Genomic DNA, 17,867 nt, shown 5'->3' with positions numbered 1-17,867 from the left:
GCATGGAAGCAAGTCTTCTGTTTCCCTTCGGAACAAGATGTATAACTCTCAGCTTCTCTAGCTCCATGCCTGCCTGGATGCTGCCATGCTCCCACCTTGATAATAATGTACTGAACCTCTGAATCTATAAGGCAACCCCAATTAAATGTCCTTATAAGAGCTGCCTTGGTCATGGTGTCTTTGCACAGCAGTAAAACCCTAACCAAGACACTCTTGAAGGGGCAGCAGACACTCTGACCTCCAAGAAGTATCTGTTTTCTGAGCATAAAACCAGTAGAGTGTGTAGACCTGAAGAACACGTGCCATCAATGAGGCTGCACTTGGTGATTCTCGTACCTGAGTGTCACATCACTGTAGGAGTGACTCTTCTCCATGTGTAGACTGCTTCCCAGCTCTAAACATGGACTCTGAAAGGGTAGTTGAAATGATTGTTCTTCTGCAATAATAGACTAACAAATGGCAGTAAACTCTATTGAGGTTTGGTCTATCACTATGTGTTATAAAGCTAAATACTGGCCCCCAAAGTCTGGTTGTCTCCAGGGACAAGGAGATCATCCCACACAAGTGATGTGCATGTAACCGTGCCCACCCTGCCTCCTCCAAGTTATCCTTCATTGGTAAATAAAGATGCCTACAGCCTGTAGTTGGGCCAAAGAGGTAGGCAGGGCTTCAGTTCCCGGGTTTGGGACCTGAAGCAGAGACCAGGGAGAGGAGAAGGAAAATGGAGAAAGGAGAAGACACTATGGAGTAGGTGAGTCATGAAAACATGGCCATGAGAGCTGGCCAATTGGAGTAAGAGTGACCCCAACAGAACAGGCAAGCTATAACTCAGGGTTATTGATAAGGAAGTAGACACTAATAGCTTAGAAGGTTGATATCTGCCCAGCTCTAGTGCTTTAAGGGCTTCTCATCAATATGAAGGTTTTGTGTGCTTTATCTGGGAACTAAACGAAAGTGGTATAGAAAGCCCCGACTGAGATTAATTTTTACCACAACAGACTCTTAGGAAGGCTCTGTGGGAAGACTCATACCAGACTGATAAAGGCCATTAGCCAGCAAACAGTAAGCTGTTAAAGCTGGATGGTTCTCAGTTCTGTGAGCCACTGGAGAATTATGGGAAGAATTAGGTAAGCTAACACGTGGAAGACACTTGGCATTCCCAGCAAGAACTTGATTTGTATGAAACCAGTTCCTGACTTTACCTTAAAACTCTTTCTTCCATGCCTAGGTTATGTTTAAGAAATATTTGGCAGGGAGTCCTTTGACTCTCAGAAGTTTTGACAGTGGTTATACATATTGCACAAACAATTAGTAAAACTGGCAACGGTCCTTGATTAACGCATGCCAGGAGTAGTAGAAGTAGTAGAAATGTGGCCAAGTAACAGGTGTTTAGGAGTAAATATAATAGTTTCCTCACCACTAGCTAATGTCAAAGGGCCTTGTAAGAAGAAAGGGAAGAAACATACCACATCTTAACCATGCCAAGTCAGTATCATTGCTCTTTTAACACTGTATACACACACATGCACACGAATGTGGAACTGTGAAAGGTAGCCTGGTTCCTGGTTGAGCTAAAGCTTGAAACCCTGGAAACCCTGAAGGGATGGTAGGTGTTCCTTGGCACCAGGCCCCTGTCACTAGCTGCAGTCCCTCATAGACTTGTGGCCATCAGTCATGTAAGGGCAACGCCCCAAGCCCCTCCGCAGGTAGAGGACTAGTGGACATGACCTATGGTCACATAGGCTCAGACAGATCTCCATTTTAATGAGGTACCTAAAGGCCTGCAGGGCTTAGCCAATAAGATTTCCTTCCCAGAAACTCCTCCTTGCAAAAGGTGTTTAACCTCAGGCTCACCCTGAGAAATGGGGTATGGTTTTACTCATCCACTTTATCCTCCACGACAATAAATGACTTAAAACCACGGACTGCCTCTTTTCACCGGGATCCACCATGGAGAGCCATGGAGAAGGCCTTCGCCTATAGAGAGTAGAAGACCTCTAATCTCCCATAGAAGACCTCTCTGCGTTCCTAGCCACGGCCCCCACCAAGTCCAATACTGCCACCCATCAAGCCAAAGACTCTCCCCTCAGGATTCTCCTCCACCCCCGCCCCTCATCCCCGAGCCAGATCCAGCCCATGGGTCCCCACTTCATTCTCAGCTCTTCTGAGGCTTCCAGCAGAACGTGGGTGTCTGAGAGCCTGAGAACTAGACGGACTTGTCGCAGGCCCGGGGGACCCTCAAGCCAGTTCTGGCTGTCCTGCACCTCAGACTGTGTTTCCCCACCCTAGGGGCTGGCCTACCGCCCAACACTCCCTCATCCCACCCTCTGCGACTGTGAGGGGTAAATGGGGTCGACTTCCCTTGTCTGGCCTCCCCAAGCGGCCATGCCCTGTGGCAGAGCAGACGCGGGACCCAGAATTCTATGCGCGCGCGCGCGCGCGCGCGCACACACTCTCTCTCTCTCTCTCTCTCTCTCTCTCTCTCTCTCTCTCTCTCTCACACACACACACACACACACACACACACACACACAAAAGCACACAATCATGGTAAATGGTTGTTACAAAATGATCATGAGTTCTTTTTTGTGGTGCTCCCTGTACCTCAGTCCCTGACAGGACAACAGGCATACTCTACCACACCTGGCCTCTCTGATTTTTCTTATATTAATGTGCTTTGACTGTCTTGTAGGACAGGGCCAGCTTACAAAATGGTTAACGAAGAGAATGTTTCACTTATTACATTCTAAGCTCTTCCACATCTATGCAGACACACGAGTAGGTTCAGAGTGAAAGTAGATTCACGTTGCATTTCCAAGAGAGGGTCCAAGCAGAACAGGCAAACTGCAGTGCTTGGCACTCCTGCTCATTCACACATGGCTGAAGGAATTTTGCAGATTTCCTGAAGTTCATACATCCCAGGACTTAACAGCCTACAAAATCCTTGCTAGAAGCCAATTTGCCACAAGATCTCCTCCTCCCTCTAGGGAAGATGTGAACAGCATTCACTCCCTCCTCAAAAGGTGCCAATCCCAACCCATATTATTATAACCTTATATTCCACCTTAATCCACCCTGGGGAGCCAGTGGGTCTATTAGGGTTACTTACATAGCATGAGGGACCATAAAGCAGCCACACCGGAAAGTGTTTACCCCATGTGATGGCGACCTCCCCGTGGCCCCATAGATGCTTTCCCCAGCTTATATATTAGCTATGGGCCATTAAGGCAGAACCATGTACAAATGGCTAGAAGGAATGGCCAGATACTCAGGCTGAGGGTTAGTGACTTTCCCATCTTCCTTCTAGGGGGAACATTAACAGTATTAATATTGATCAAGATGGCCTCTCTCGAGTGTAGGTGCAGCTGATCTCAGGAAGATCTCAGTTTGGCTCAGAGGATAACACCTTACAACACAATTTATAACTTTGGATTTTAAGTCCCAAGAAATTCAACAATCTGTGAAGGCTTTCCACATCCACGAGCATGCACACACAGTGAGTGGTCTATGTGTAGTACAAAGGGTTCCATCACCTATAAGGAGAATTTGTAGAATAAGGAAATAAAAGCTAGCCAAAGGGCTATTAGGAAAAACTGGAGGAAATAATCAAGTAAATATTTGGGTTGTTTTTGGTTTTTGGTTTTTCGAGACAGGGTTTCTCTGTGTAGCCCTGGCTGTCCTGGAACTCACTCTGTAGACCAGGCTGGCCTCAAATTCAGAAATCTGCTTCCCTCTGCCTCCCAAATTCTGGGATTAAAGGCGTGTGCCACCACTGCCCAGAAAATATTTGTTAATAATGAGCTTTTAGTAGCTACTTATCTAAAAGTTCCTTTTAGAAGTCATTAGTGTAAGTGGATGCAATTTCACTCTGTGCCCTGAAACTAAAGCATTATAATTACAAATCCCGTTGAAGAACAAATTGAACAGAAATCATGGAACGAGGGAGAAAACTTTCAAGCCATTTAATTCACTTCCATTACTTTTCCTTAGATATGAAATAGAGATTAAAAAAATCTCCTTTCTCCTTCCCTCTCTCCCTCCCTTTCTTCTTTCCTCTTCCCTTCTTTGTTTGTCTTTTTATGCAGTCCAAGCTGGCCTGGAACACACAATGTTCCCCCTGCCCAATATAAACAGAACTGCTATCTCGGCACTGGACGGTCATGCTAGGCTCTCAGTGCCCACTGTCCAGTCCCTTAGCTGTAGGTTGAGCTTCGGAAGGCCCTGGTTAATCACCACTCCAGACTTCTTGCCTCAATAGGATGTTCCACAGATTCCAACAACCAAAGTGCCATCTTTCTGTGGATAGTGTCACCTCCATCTCAGGTCCTCGGTTCTTCATTACTTATTTTTCTTTTCATGACTGGGTTTTTGCTATGTACTTGCCTAGTGGCTCCTGGTAACTTCTACAGATTAGCAGTTTCCCCCCTCTTAGTGAGGTCCCTAGTCCTCAGGAACCCACAATACACTTTTCTATTTTGTGACTATAGGGTTTAAATATTTTTAGGACAATGTTGACTGGCTAGCCTATCCAGCTGGCCTGTCTTCTTATCTTCCTGCCTTTCTTCCACCCTGTGTATGTGTCTGTGTAAGGTGCGTGCATGTAGATGTGTTCATATGCCTACACGTGTGTCAGAGGTTCATGTTAAGTATCTTCTCTTACTATCCCCCTTATTTTTTGAGACAGAGTCTATGTGTCTGTAGCTCACGGATTTGACAAGACCAGCTAGCTTTGACAAGAGTTCCAGAAGTCCTCCTGTTTCCACATCCCTAACTCCGGGATTTAGGCATGCACTACCACAATCAGCTTTTTATGTGGATTCTTGGTATCCAATCTCAGATCCTCATGCCTACATGCCAAGGACTCTACCAGCTGGGCCGTATCCCCACACCCTCAACCCAGCTCCATTTTTTTAATAGCAATTTCATCTGAATCCTGTCGAACTCACGACTCCCTGGGCAGGTTCCGATGACATCAGTGGGGCTCTGTCCCCATTAGTGTTCTGATCCTACTCTGTGGGCTCTTATCTCCTGATGCTTCTCTGTTAGATAGGCTTGGGAGAGCAGAAGCTTGGGTCTGCCTTTTAAGACCCTGGCTGAAAAAAATTTTTCCATAGCCTTCTGTTGTCTTTTTGAAAGAAGAGATTTTTGTTGTTGTTGTTGTCTTTGTTTTTGTTGTTCTTAACCTAGTCAGAGTAAATAGACAGTTTCTACATTTATTTAAACATTTTGAAATTAGTCCAAGAATGTAGAAGCTAGGCTTGGCACATAAAACAGGTTGATCAGAAGTAATATAAAATGTCTCATGTTCCCTTGGTACCAATGTGTATGTTAAAGAGAAAGCCCAACTGGTCAGCCACATGATATAGAAGGCTCAGATTTGCCTACCTAGAACTAATCCTTTACTTCATTCATCTATTGGTTCATTCATTAATTCATTCCACATACTTAGAAGGGATGCTATATGATGCTCAAACATTTAAAAGCCCTGTGTGGTAGGTGCTATTTTCTGGAGTCTGGGAAACACATCTAAAGTGCTTTCCAAATGCTAGCTCCTGAGGTTACCTGAGATGAGCAGTGTTGTTCTTTTAACTGAGCACACGTTCTCATGGTGACAGCTGTTCTGGGTTCACCTTGTAGCATCTGTCTGGGCCTTCTCTTCCATCATACCTTGTACCCGTGTCTCTAACCACCTGCTTCCTGGGAGTAAATAAGAGGAAGCAACAGCAAGTGGTTGACTGCTGCACTGGGGGCTGTGTGCACATCCCTAGGGTTTATTTTAGAAAGTCCAAGTGCAACCCACCTTCTTGCTCACAGAGGCTCCAGAGTGGACCTTCAGTATTTACTTGGTTTTGCCAAAGATGAATTACCATCTGCTTTGGCTTAAAATTAACTGGGGCAGCTCCCACCCAGAGAAAATGGAGAGCCGGGGAAATGGAATTGCTTCTAAGCTTATTTCCATTTTGAAAGGCTGGAGGGAAAACGAACAGCGCTTAGGAAGCTCTATGGACTGTGAAGTAAAGGAAGGAATCGCCGGGGAAACGACGGATCGGGGAGAAATAATTCTGCCTCTGCTACGAGCGCTCGGTGGATAAAATATAGCTTGAGGCAAAAGATATGCTTCATTTCCTTGTTTGACAGGTGCTATCAAATGTTGCAGGTAGGAGTTCAATACTTATAATTATGCTTTTTGAGACACACCTCCATGCGTTGGACATGTGTGTGCACACACTGCCAACTTTAGAGTTTAAAAACCAGTCTGATTATATTAAACCCAGAGTGGTTAAAATTGAATTTATTCTCGTCCATTACAAATCTATTTTGTTTCGTTTTGTTCATATTACACGTGTGTGTGCGTGTGCATGAGTGTGTGTATCAATTAAACATGGATTTAGGATTTGACTAAGTTGTTGTTAGACAAGGTCTCATTATGTAGTTTTGGTTGGCTTAGAACTCACTAGAATGGCCTTGAACTCATGGACATCCTCCTGTCTCTGCTTCTGTCTCCTGAGAGCTGGGTTCTGATTCAGGTAGAATTGGTCTAAAGTGGATTAGAGGGGTAGAGAGATCTGGGGAAGTGGAATTGATTCCAAGCTTATTTCATTTTGAAAGACTGGAAGGAAAATTGCCAGTTTAGGAGGAATATGTTCTATGAACTGTGATGGGAAGGTAGGAATTGCCTGGGAAGTGAAGCTGGGTTGCTGCAGGTTTATCCCTTTGGAACTCACTGTTCTTAAACATGGTTTAGTGATTGATTTTGTTTGCTTTCGTTTTATGCATGCACACAGCCCACGCTGATGCTCCCTTCCTTGTCATCTCTTAGCTGCCTCCCACCTCCCAACCCCTCCGCACGTTACCACCAACCCTTCTCCCAGATTCATGTCGTTTTGTGGCTTGTTTCTTCATTTTGGCTTGGAACTGTCCATCAGAGCCTGGTGGAGTCACCAGTGAGCACACAACTGAAGACCATGACTCCCCTTCTACCTGAATGTATCATTATAAATAGCTCAGCAGCAAGGGGTGGGGCCCGGAGTCCCAGGCCTGACTGCGGATAGGCCCATTCTTGTGCAAAGAAACTGTTATGGCCCTCAAATGAGTAAAGTGCTTAACAAGAAATGCCTGAAGAATCAGTTGTAGTATACCCAATTAAATACTTTAATAGATCCCACCTGCTGAGGCTCATTCCTCACTACTTGCCCGAATGTTCTTGGTTCTCAAATGAAACACACACACACACACACACACACACACACACACACACACACGCACAGGGTCTTTATATTTTGATATGCTTTAATCAGCTCAATGGCTGGGCCACTTCCTAACCTCCATGTGGCTAATCCACCTCCCTCCGATATTCCCGAGTTATTACTTTACTAACTCCTACATTCTCTCTTGGCCACCCCAGACCCAGACGTACAGCCCTCTTTGGCTGCTATCCTCCTGCTCCTACATGGTGGCTATGTTCTCTGTCCCGCACCTTTCCAGGCATGGTGTTTCTCCTCTCCTTCTCTAGGCATGGTGATTCCTCCTTCTTTCTCCCTCCCCCAGGAATCTAAAAGTCCTGCCTCCATCTACCCTGCCCAGCCATTGGGTGCCACAACTTTATTTACCAGTGTGGATGTTCATACAAACAATTTTGGGGACCCAAATTAACATGATATAAGCAGCCACAGTTAGTCTCTTAGATTTGTCTTTATTTAGTCACTAAAGGTTATAAAAAAAAACCCAAATATTTCATTTTCAGAATGTTTTTTGGCCTACTTTTCAGTATTGTGATTGAACCCAGGGCTTTTGAACATGCTCTGGGAAAACACTACTGTGCATCTACAGCCCTTCAGATTGTGTGCTTTTAATAGCTACAGACCATGCTTAGTGTATGTTTTGCTTGTAAAACATTGAACGGTTGGTCCACTCTGCTTTCTGACCTATCTTCCTCAAGCAAGTTGCCAGGAGCACCCATGACCTCCCCAAGATGGAAAGGATGCCTTTAAACCATGAGTCAAAAAGTATTTTCTTTCTTTAAAAAGTTTGATCGCATACCTTCTAGAATTCTTTAGAAGATTTTGGGTTTTAGGAGCAGGGGAGAAAAATGAGGAAATAAAAAAGAAACACAGTTTGAATGAAATAGCAGGTGGTTTAATAAGAATGCTTCACGGCATCTTCCTGAGCTGCTAACACGGTTTATAGAGCAAGAACACTGTTTTGGTACAAATGGGATGCTACTGCTTTGGCAAGATCCTGGTCCTCCTGGGCTGAGTCTCTCAATTCTGGGGGTTGCTGACGACAGCCGTGGTGCTGTAGGAGTATGGGCTGAGCAGGGCTGCGATGGTGTAGTGGCGATGGCCAGAGTCGTTGGCTGTGAAAACCACCTAGGAGAGAGGAGAGACAGCTAGTTCTAACAGAGCCCAGAGGTAGGAGCTGCAGACAAAGTGTTCACAGGATGCTAAGCTGGTAATCTTCCTTTTATTGTCTAACTGTCCTCTGGGGTGGGGTTGGGGGACGAATAATTAGATTAAAATATGCTGCCTAAGTCTTTGGAGCTGTGTGGAGCTCTTAGAGAATTGCAGGTCTCTCTTTGCAAGTTTCCTTCTGCAGTGTGGGTGGCCCTGGTCAGATCAGAGTCACAGAGAGCTTGAAGGCTATTGTTCCCTTTCTTGGGTTCAGATAAAAGTCAGGAGAGTAGAAACACTGACACCCACAAACAAAAGACCTGTGGCGAACAGTGGTTATCAACAACTCCACTACAAACTTCCAGACCTGGAATGTTGGCAGGAGCCATTCTCCAGCAGACTGCATGCTGAAACCGGCCTAAGTTTCTACAGTGAGAGCCTGACCAGAAAGGAAGGCTTCGTGCGTCCCAGTCCAGGGGTTTCGCTCCCACTGTCCCTTTGCATGTTCTAATGTGAAAAGATGAATATTTTAAGGGAAGAAACAAGGCTGAGATGCTGTGGGAAGACATCACAGGGTTCTCTCCACAACACAAGCGGTTTGTGGCTGGCAGAAATGTAAATGAAAGTTTTGGAGCTCATAGAAGTTTCTGGACAAAGTCTGGATTTTGCAATTACTAGTCACTTCTCAAATCACTAGACTATCTGAGACATGGGTGCAGCAACAGCCCAGGTGCCGGGAGTCAGCCAAATCTGGAACAGATGGTAATATAGAAGATGTATGTCATTGGACTCATTTGGTGGACAGGTTTTGGATACAGCTTTGAACACACTTGGAATAAAGATTTTTTTTAAATGTCCAAATATAGGGCAAACAATGATTGGATGACAGAGTAAAACTAACACAAAAATAACATCCAGATAAATGAAAGGGAGAATCATCTTAGACTGTTGTATTTATTTATTATTATTTATAGCGCTATGGATCAAATCCTGCGAATGCTAGGCAAGCCCTCTGCCACTGAGTTACAACCCTAGCCCTTGGCCTTGGCTGGCCACTAATTCAGGAGCATTCTACTGTAGCCTCTAGCATTAGATGAGAGGCATGTGCCACCACACACACAGACACACACACTCCTCAAAATTTCTTTTCTGTCGCATTGTCACTCAGGCTCATTTGTTTCTTCCCCAGAAGTGAAAAAAAAAAAAAAGATATTATGTAGTTTTAAAAAAAATCCACCACGTAAGAGAGCTCAGTCATTTAAGCTCTTGACTTGTTAGCCTGAAGACATGAATTTTATGCTCAGAATATGTATAAAAATGTCTGGTATGATAGAGTTTGTAATCCCAGAGCTGGGGAGATGGAGACAGCCTGGGGTCTGCTGGCAAGTCAGTCTAGCCTAACTGGTGAGCTCCAGGCTAATGCCTCAAATTTTGTGTGTTCGGGCTGTGTGAAGGGGTGAACAGAGTGCCTGAGAATGACACCTAAGGTTTTTATGTAGCCTCTACATGCATACACGTGTGTGCCTGTACACACACACACACACACACACACACACGCACAGGGCTGTGTACACACACACATAAAAATTACCCCAAGCAAAGAGACCTAAAAACATCTCCTAATTTTCCGTGGTATGTATGATGGGGTCATCTTGGACCCTGGTTGTGAGGAAATACTCCGCACTCAAAGGCTGTATTTAGCAGAGTGCTCAAGGCAGAAGGGTTTTATTTTTCAAATGTTTGTTGAATGATGGGGTGGGAATGTGAATCAGTTGATAGAGTGTTTAAAGTCTGGGTTCAGAGCCCTGGTATGGAGTAAAACTGCTGTGGTGTCTTATGCCTATTATCCTACCACTTGGGAGGAAGAGGCGAGAAGATTAGCAGCACAGGTCATCCTCAGCTACATTCAAGTCAGGCTGGCCTATGAGAGATCTTGTCTCCAAAAAGCCAAAACAAAATAAAAACGTTTGTTGATTGAGTTCTAAAAGAGAATCAGACAAGTCTTCCAACAGGAATAATGTGTTTGAGGCGACTACTTACAGGTACTCCCGGCAGGCTGAGACCCAGGGTCTATGGACAATTCATGCAGGAAACAGCAAGGGTCCTGTACTGGCCCAGCTAATATGGGTGTTGGTGCCCAGTGAGGAGTAGAGTACTACCTTGGTAGGTGGCAGACTCTTGGTGAGCCCCTCTGGTTTGTCTGGTAACACCATCATCTGAGAGTGTCATCCATGGCTAAGCCACAAGGGCAGACCCTGTTTGTGCTTTGTGGTTAGGTTTTGTCAACTTGACACAAACTAGAGTAACCTGCGAAGAGGGACCCTCCACTGGGGTATTGCCTCCATGAGATTGGCCTGTAGGCAAGTCTATGGACCTTTTTTTGACTAATGGTTGATGTAGGCGGGCTCAGCCTATGCTCGGCAGTACCATCCCCTGGGCACATAGACCTAAGCTGTATAAGAAAAGGAGCTAAGCCAGCCAGTAAACAGCATTCCTTTCTGGTCTCTGCTTCAATTTCCACTTCCAGGTTCCCACCTGGCTTTCCTCCATGGTGAACTGTAAGCTGTAAGATGAAATAAACCCTTCTCTCCCCAGGGTTGCTTTTCGGTCATGGTGTGTATCATAGCAACAGACAGCAAACTAGGTCACATGAGGAGCTATTTTTGATGGAATTTGTTATCTCCAGGTCTGACCAACAAGCTTGGATTCTATTTGCATGACAGCTGCCTCTGTGAACTGAGGACTGAGAGGAGCCAGGGAAACTGAGCCCAGTGCCAAGCAAAGGTTACTCATGTGCCTTTGGCTGTTGGCCTTGGGTTTTGATTTAGCTCCATTTCTTACTGAGACACTGGCTAAGGCACACTAACCAACATAGAGGGCAACTCTGTCACTTGCTCACACATGCTAGCCTTGTGTCCTTGATGAGGAACTTAGCTTCTCTTAGCTTATTGGTAAAATGGGTGTAAGTCGAGGCTAGACCTCCATAGGTTGATCATAAGGATGAAACAGTTTTGATTCAGAAATCCCTTTGCCATGTGATGTTTGCTTGATGATTTAGATATTAAGCTGTTGGGTTTTGAACATGTTGTAATTCTCTGTGTTGCCAAGAATTGTCTACCCAAACTTCTGGGGACACTAGATGTGCTTTGGAATAAAGGAAATGCCAGAATTTAGAGAAATACCATAGGGAGCCCTCTCTTTGACTATGACATGCCCTCCATGGTATCTGGAGGTTGCCTCAAAAGCAAATACTAACATTTCCTCAACAGAGAAATGAATATTTACATAAATATAGTTAGCTGACCATAAGCAGTGTGAACAGGTTCAGGCCATGTTGCTAAATGAGTTTTAGAAAAATTCAGAAGGCTTGCTTTCCCAGCACTGTGGATTCTGGCTGTGGAATCTACTTTCCACTCATGCCCATCGTACAGCAAGAGCGAAGGGAATTTCCTGAGACTAAAAACAAAATCCAAACAACTTGGTGTGTCCACTTACATCCGCGAATTCATGGAACGGGGAAATGCCAAGTGTCTTCCAGTACGATTTGGTGTCCAGTTCTACTCTGTACACTCCTTCTACAAACTTCTCATCTGTGGTGAGCCCGTGCAGCTCTCCAGACTCCGCGGTCTTCCTGGAGGGCACACAAGTCCAGAGGAATTTATGGGGAAAGAAGAGTTCAGTGGCATGGTAAATGATAGATCACACAAGCGTGCGCATATGTGGTTGTGATGCGTGTGTGTTCATGTGTGTACATGTATGTACCTGTGTATTTTTTCTGTTACCTGAATCAAAAAGGAGGAAATCCTTATGTTTGAGTTAAAATAGCAAGAAATTCGAGGGAACTTTATGTACAGCTTTATTGTAGCATCTTGTCTTATGAGACTAAAATATAGTAAAATGTTTACCTTAAAGGTCTTAATCTAGGCGTGTGGGGTCACCTGTTATTATTCTAGTGCTCGCAGGGTAGAGGCGGGAGGGTTGCTGCAGGTTTGAGGGCGATTGTGTTTAAATAGTGAGTTCTAGAGCAGCAGGGACGAGGTGTGGAGATCCTGACTGAAAATGAATTAATTACAATTTTTAAAAGAAAGAAAAGCTTTAAGGCCTACAGGTGAAGCTTAGTGGTAACGTTCTTTCTTAACATTTGTATTCCCCTGGATTCAATCCCCAACAACGCACAAAGGCGAACACATAAACACATACACAAATATATAAGCGCAGACACACAGAGAGATGCAAACACATACACATACATACATACATACATACATACACACACACACACACAGAGACACAGACATAAGACACACACAGACACACACAGACATACAAACACAGACATAAGACACACACAGACACACAAACACAGACATAAGACACACACAGGCATACATACACACACACACACAAACACACACACACACAGAGACACAGACATAAGACACACACAGACATACAAACACACATAGACACACACACACAGTATTGCATTCAGGATTAATGACTTGCTGGAAGTTTATGACAGTCCCTGAAGGTGTCACAAGCTGCCTTGACTAACTCTGTAATCTCTTGTGACAGCAGAGTGATAGTCCAGTGTCCCATGGCCTAAGGGTAACTTCTGGAAGTAGTGTAATTTATCATAGCAGAAAGCCTAATAAACAAAGAAAAGACTTGTAACTGACTTCTCCCTTTGGAAATTTAATCCATTCAGTAATTCTTTGCCAACAAGAAATACTAAGTGATTTCCATTTCCACCCAGGCAGCATCAGTTCAATAATGGCAATGTTAGAAACTGCTCCCCACGTAATTAAAAGTAGCAGCTGGTTTTAGTGACTCTGACCATGTCTCATCTCCATTTTTTTTTTTTTTGATGTGGGTACAAGAAAGAAGAGTCACAAGAAAGTCTGAATATTTGGGTATCCATTCCACTCCAACTAGATTCCCCTAATCACTTTGCATGCTGTGCTCAACACGTGTATAATTATGAAGACATTAACAAATAGAAACTCAAAACAGCACCAAAAGAAAATGACCTTCCCAAGGATTGATGAAGAGCACTAGTAGGTTCTAGGTATTCAGTTGAAGCCTGATATAAAGTCTCCACCCAGGAGTCATAACTGCATAGCTGCTCTGCTAAGTGCTCAGGGCGTCTTTGCTGTTTTCCTTTTGGTTTGTTTGTTTAGATGAATTAGAAATCTCTTTGAAATTGCTTTGTTAAAAACAAAAACAAAACAGAACAACACAAAATTGCTAAGTGGCTAGCACAGGTGGGAAGTTGTGTTGACATGCTAGTGGGTGACTGTGAGATTGGTCAGCCCCTAGATTTGCCTTGCAGATCTCTCACGATATGTTTCTTATTAAGCTTCGTGGTTGCTACCCTTGCACAGAGCTACTCTGTTCTGAGTGTACATTTAAAAAAACCCTGAGTCTGGGTAATGCAGGAAGCTCCGGAAGGGCACTTTGTCAATTCCTTTCCTCTCATCAATAAATTAGCACACACGAACACGTTCTTCGTAAGATTTTAAGACTGGGATTCAAAGCTTGTGCATCACCCACGGGTACCAGGGAATCTGAAAACTCCTAAAATTACATGTGTATGGTTTTATACGTGCTTGTCTTTGAGCCTCTTTGTGGCCATGGGTCTTTAAATTATTTGTTTTTTACTTTCTCCTTTTCTCTCTGTCTCTGTCTCTGTATCTCTCTGTCTCTCTGTATCTCTCTGTCTCTGCATTTTTTTGTGTGTGTGGTGTGTGTGAGTGTGTGTACACATTTGCATGATCTAAGCTCAAAGCTAGGTATTTTCAATTATCCTACACCTTGATTTTTGAGACAGGGTCTCTCACCAAACATGCACCTACCCATTCAGGGACACTGGTGAACAAGCAACTTCAGGGTACCCCTGTTTCTAAGCTTCTACCTCCAGGCTGGTGTTATAAGCATGCACTTCGATGCTGGGCATCTTACACAGAGTCTGGGAACTCACATTCAAGCCCCCATTTTCTGAGCAGGCACTTCACTTCCTGCACCATCTTCTCTGTCCCTGGAGACTATAATTTTCATTATTTGCCTAAAGTGGGCTGTGATATAAAAGGGTTGCAAACCACTATGAAACAGTGGGGTTATTGACTCCCCCCCTTTTCCTCCCTTCAGTCTTGGACTGTGCTCTGGTTCCTGGTCATGCTCTAAGCAACATAATAAAGCAGCTTTGTTAAAAAAAAAAAAAAAGGCCTCTGCTGGTGGATGCTCACAGCCAACCATTGGACTGAGCTCGGGGTCCCCAGTGGAGGAGTTAAAGGACCGAAGGAGCTGAAGGGGTTTGCAATCTCATAGGAAGAACAATAATATCAATCAACCAGATCCCCCAGACCTCCCAGAGACTAAACCACCAACCAAGGAGGATACATGAAGGGACCCATGGCTCCAGCCACATAGGTAGCAGAGGATGACATTGTCGGGCATCAATGGGAGGAGAGGCCCTTGATTCTGTGAAGGCTTGATGTCCCAGTATAGGGGAATTCGAGAGCAGGAAGGTGGGAGTGGGTTGGTGGGGAACACCCTCATAGAAGAAGGGGAGGAGAGAATGGGGTAGAGGGTTTGGGGAGGGGGACCGAGAAAGGGGATAACATTTGAAATGTAAACAAAACAAAACAAAACAAAACAAAACAAAAGCTCTCGGCTCATATGTTTAACCTTCTAATCTTCTTTTGCTACCAGGTTTGTTGGTTTTTTGTTGTTGTTTATAAGATTTGATGCCTGCATGTGAATTTGTGCACCACACACATGGTGGGTAGAAGAGAATGTCAGATACCCAGATCTCCTAAGACTGTGAGTTTCAGATGGTTATGAGCTGCCATTCTGGTGCTAGGAATTAAACCTGTGTCTCTTACAAGAGCAATACGTGCCCTTCGCCCCTGAGCCCTCTCTCTGAGCCCTCTAGCTGGTAAGTTGTGTGTGTCTGAATCTAACACGAATAAGAGCAAATGGGAACCTGGAACCGGTCCCATGGTGGGCTTTCTACAAGCTTACCCAGAGGCAAAGGGCTCCCAGGATCCCTCAGAGGTCTTTTTGAACACTTTTACAGCCACGTCTACAGCAGGGCTGCCTCGGACAGCATCCAGGACTTTGACCATCAGAGGACATTTGGATTCTCCAGCACCCTGGGCACAGAGGAGACAAGAGAAATGTCAGTGAAATGGGTCAGAGTAAACCGGCTTGTTCTTTCCGGTGATAGACTCTGGAACAAAACCAAAAGTACATGCTGATCCCATTATGATAACATAAGTGTTGACAATTAATGAGCTTCTTTATCCAGTATGACATAGACAGCATTGTTTCCAAAGCAAGAACAGTTTCTGCCCCCAGATGCACTGCTGTGCACCAGGGATATGGATAATGAATGTTCAAAGGGAAAATAGGCCCTCTGAGAGCCATTGCTCTGTTTGCCTCTCCATCTGAATGGAGCCACTGAAAGGTGCATGGTGCAAAAAGACAGAATGGGCTTTTTCTTGAGATCATTCTAATCAGCTGTTGCTATAGTAATTCCCTCTGGTTGTAAAATAACCCTCACATACTTCCTGACTCATTTAATTATACTGATTAACTCTTTTAAAGGACTTTTTCAAAGACTGGAATAGAGTGTTGGCCAAAAAAAGACAAAGAAAGATCAATAATGCATTTTGATTAGCTAAAGAACTAAAATATAACAACATAATAGGCATACTAAATATATTAAAGATTTTATGAGAATTCAATATTAACAGCCCCACCGAGAATATATCTTGTTTTTCTATTGCTAGAGGTTGAACAGAAGGCTTTTCACATACTAGGCATACACTGGACCACTAAACTATACATCCAGCCCTTTTATATCTTTATTTCTATGTTAATCTCATATCTTTATTATCTAAGGACACCAGAGACTGAGCACTACAGACCCAATGCGCTAAAGCAATAGAAGGAAGAGCCAGAGGCACTCCAGCTCTTCTCTTTGGAGTCTAATGGTAAATATAGAGTCTGAGTACTCTAGTTCTCACATCTGGAAGAAGGCACTTCTTCTTTATCTAAGGTCTAACTGCCATGTCTGGATCGCTCACAGGATCACTCACCGCGGGGCCAGCTTCAGACACAAATACCAGTCCAGCGAGGCAAAGGAGGAAGAGTCGAAGGGAAGCCATCCTGTCAGGAGCTTGTGGATCTGTGTGACGGCTTCTCCTGGTGAAGGGGCTTTTATACCCCCTCCTTCCAACCCAGGCTGCTGATCCCTGCCAAGCTGACTCCAAACCTGCTGATTCTGATTATTGACTTAGTCAACAAAAGGAGAATAAGTAACCTACACAAATATGAACCTTGCCTAGGGAGATTAGAGTATCGGAACACTCGCTCTACGAAATGTGCAGACAGACACCTTTGGGAAAGAGGGCAACCGTCCAAAAGCAACAATGAGAAGATACAGCCAGAGTAAGACTACTTATTGTCCTGCACCTTTGAGTCTGACAGTGTTGGAGGCTCTGACACACCCAATCCCAGATCTGCTACTCAATGTCCTGCTTGCTTCTGGAAATGATTTCCTATCTCAGATATCAGACCACACATTTGTAAATCAGAAATATCGCATTTCTCTTTGAAGGAGATTTTCTAAGAACTTTAAATGTGACAAGATATAAAGGCATTTTATAAACTGGAAAATACAAATGTCAGATGATTCCATTCAATATCTGTGCCTAAGAAGGAGATGCTTTCTCCAGAATCTCTTGTGCATTGTCAACCAAGGTTGACATCATTACTTTCCATTGCTCAGAATGTGATGGAAAGCCCTCTTCATACAGGAATCACTATCCAGTAAAATCTCTCACCCACACATGTCAACTCCACACTACTGAACTCCACAATCCATTGAAACTAAGAATTGCCTCCCAGGATCTCGTAAACTGGCAAAGCTGGACTGCCACCTGACCACAGGCTCTACCATTTCTCTAGGATTTTGAAATATCTGCAAAAATTGCAAATTGAACCACGTTGCATTAAAACCTGGACTTTGGCTTGTCTTGAGAAACTGGAAGATGACAGCAGTTGCCTTACATTCACATGAAAATAATCTATGGGGTCCCATGTTGGGACATCTCGGTTTCCTGACTTCTCTCCCACTCTGAAGCCAGATTACATGACTACTGGTACGTCTGATTGTCTGTGTGTTTTTAATGTACATCCCATATTCTCGATCCATGACAAAGCGCAGCCTCTTTATAAATTTGTTATGATTACTGGTCTTCTGACAGCATATTTTCTTTTGCTAAATAAGCATGCCCACCTCTTTGAGAGATTCCTCGTCAGACACAGGACCTGGAATCCTCTCTTCCCAGGACTTTGTTGTCTGGCTTCCTCCCACTGGTCAATGTTTCTCTACCAATGTGAGGCACTGAAGCAGACACACATTCCAGATAATTGAACTGGAGACACATTTCAGATAAGGTCATGTAAACC

At 44.2% G+C, this 17,867-nt stretch overlaps 1 protein-coding gene and 1 long non-coding RNA gene across 3 annotated transcripts in view; one reads left to right on the top strand and one right to left on the bottom strand.

Moving 5' to 3' along the window:
* Nucleotides 1–7,673: 7,673 nt before the first annotated feature.
* On the bottom strand, nt 7,674–17,791 carry Ttr (transthyretin). Of its 2 annotated transcripts, XM_030250412.1 has the most exons (5): nt 17,695–17,791; nt 16,493–16,677; nt 15,414–15,544; nt 11,886–12,021; nt 8,115–8,369 (listed from the first exon to the last, which is right to left on the bottom strand). In XM_030250412.1, exons 2-5 carry the CDS (start codon nt 16,559–16,561, stop codon nt 8,262–8,264), a joined length of 444 nt encoding a protein of 147 aa, XP_030106272.1. In that variant the 5' UTR covers nt 16,562–16,677; nt 17,695–17,791; the 3' UTR covers nt 8,115–8,261. The 2 variants fall into 2 exon arrangements, with proteins under 2 accessions (NP_038725.1, XP_030106272.1); NM_013697.5 differs by lacking the exon at nt 17,695–17,791 and having other exon boundaries at nt 7,674–8,369; nt 16,493–16,750.
* The window catches only part of Gm16090 (predicted gene 16090), a 67,297-nt gene continuing 66,169 nt past the window's right edge, over nt 16,740–17,867 (top strand). Inside the window, exon 1 of the long non-coding RNA NR_155534.1 lies at nt 16,740–17,557. This is a non-coding gene — a long non-coding RNA (predicted gene 16090). The remainder of the gene's footprint in view (nt 17,558–17,867) is intronic.

This window comes from Mus musculus, chromosome 18 (assembly GCF_000001635.26).
Source record: "Mus musculus strain C57BL/6J chromosome 18, GRCm38.p6 C57BL/6J".
Taxonomy (NCBI): Eukaryota; Metazoa; Chordata; class Mammalia; order Rodentia; family Muridae; genus Mus; species Mus musculus.
This window is presented reverse-complemented; position numbering and strand designations above follow the sequence as displayed.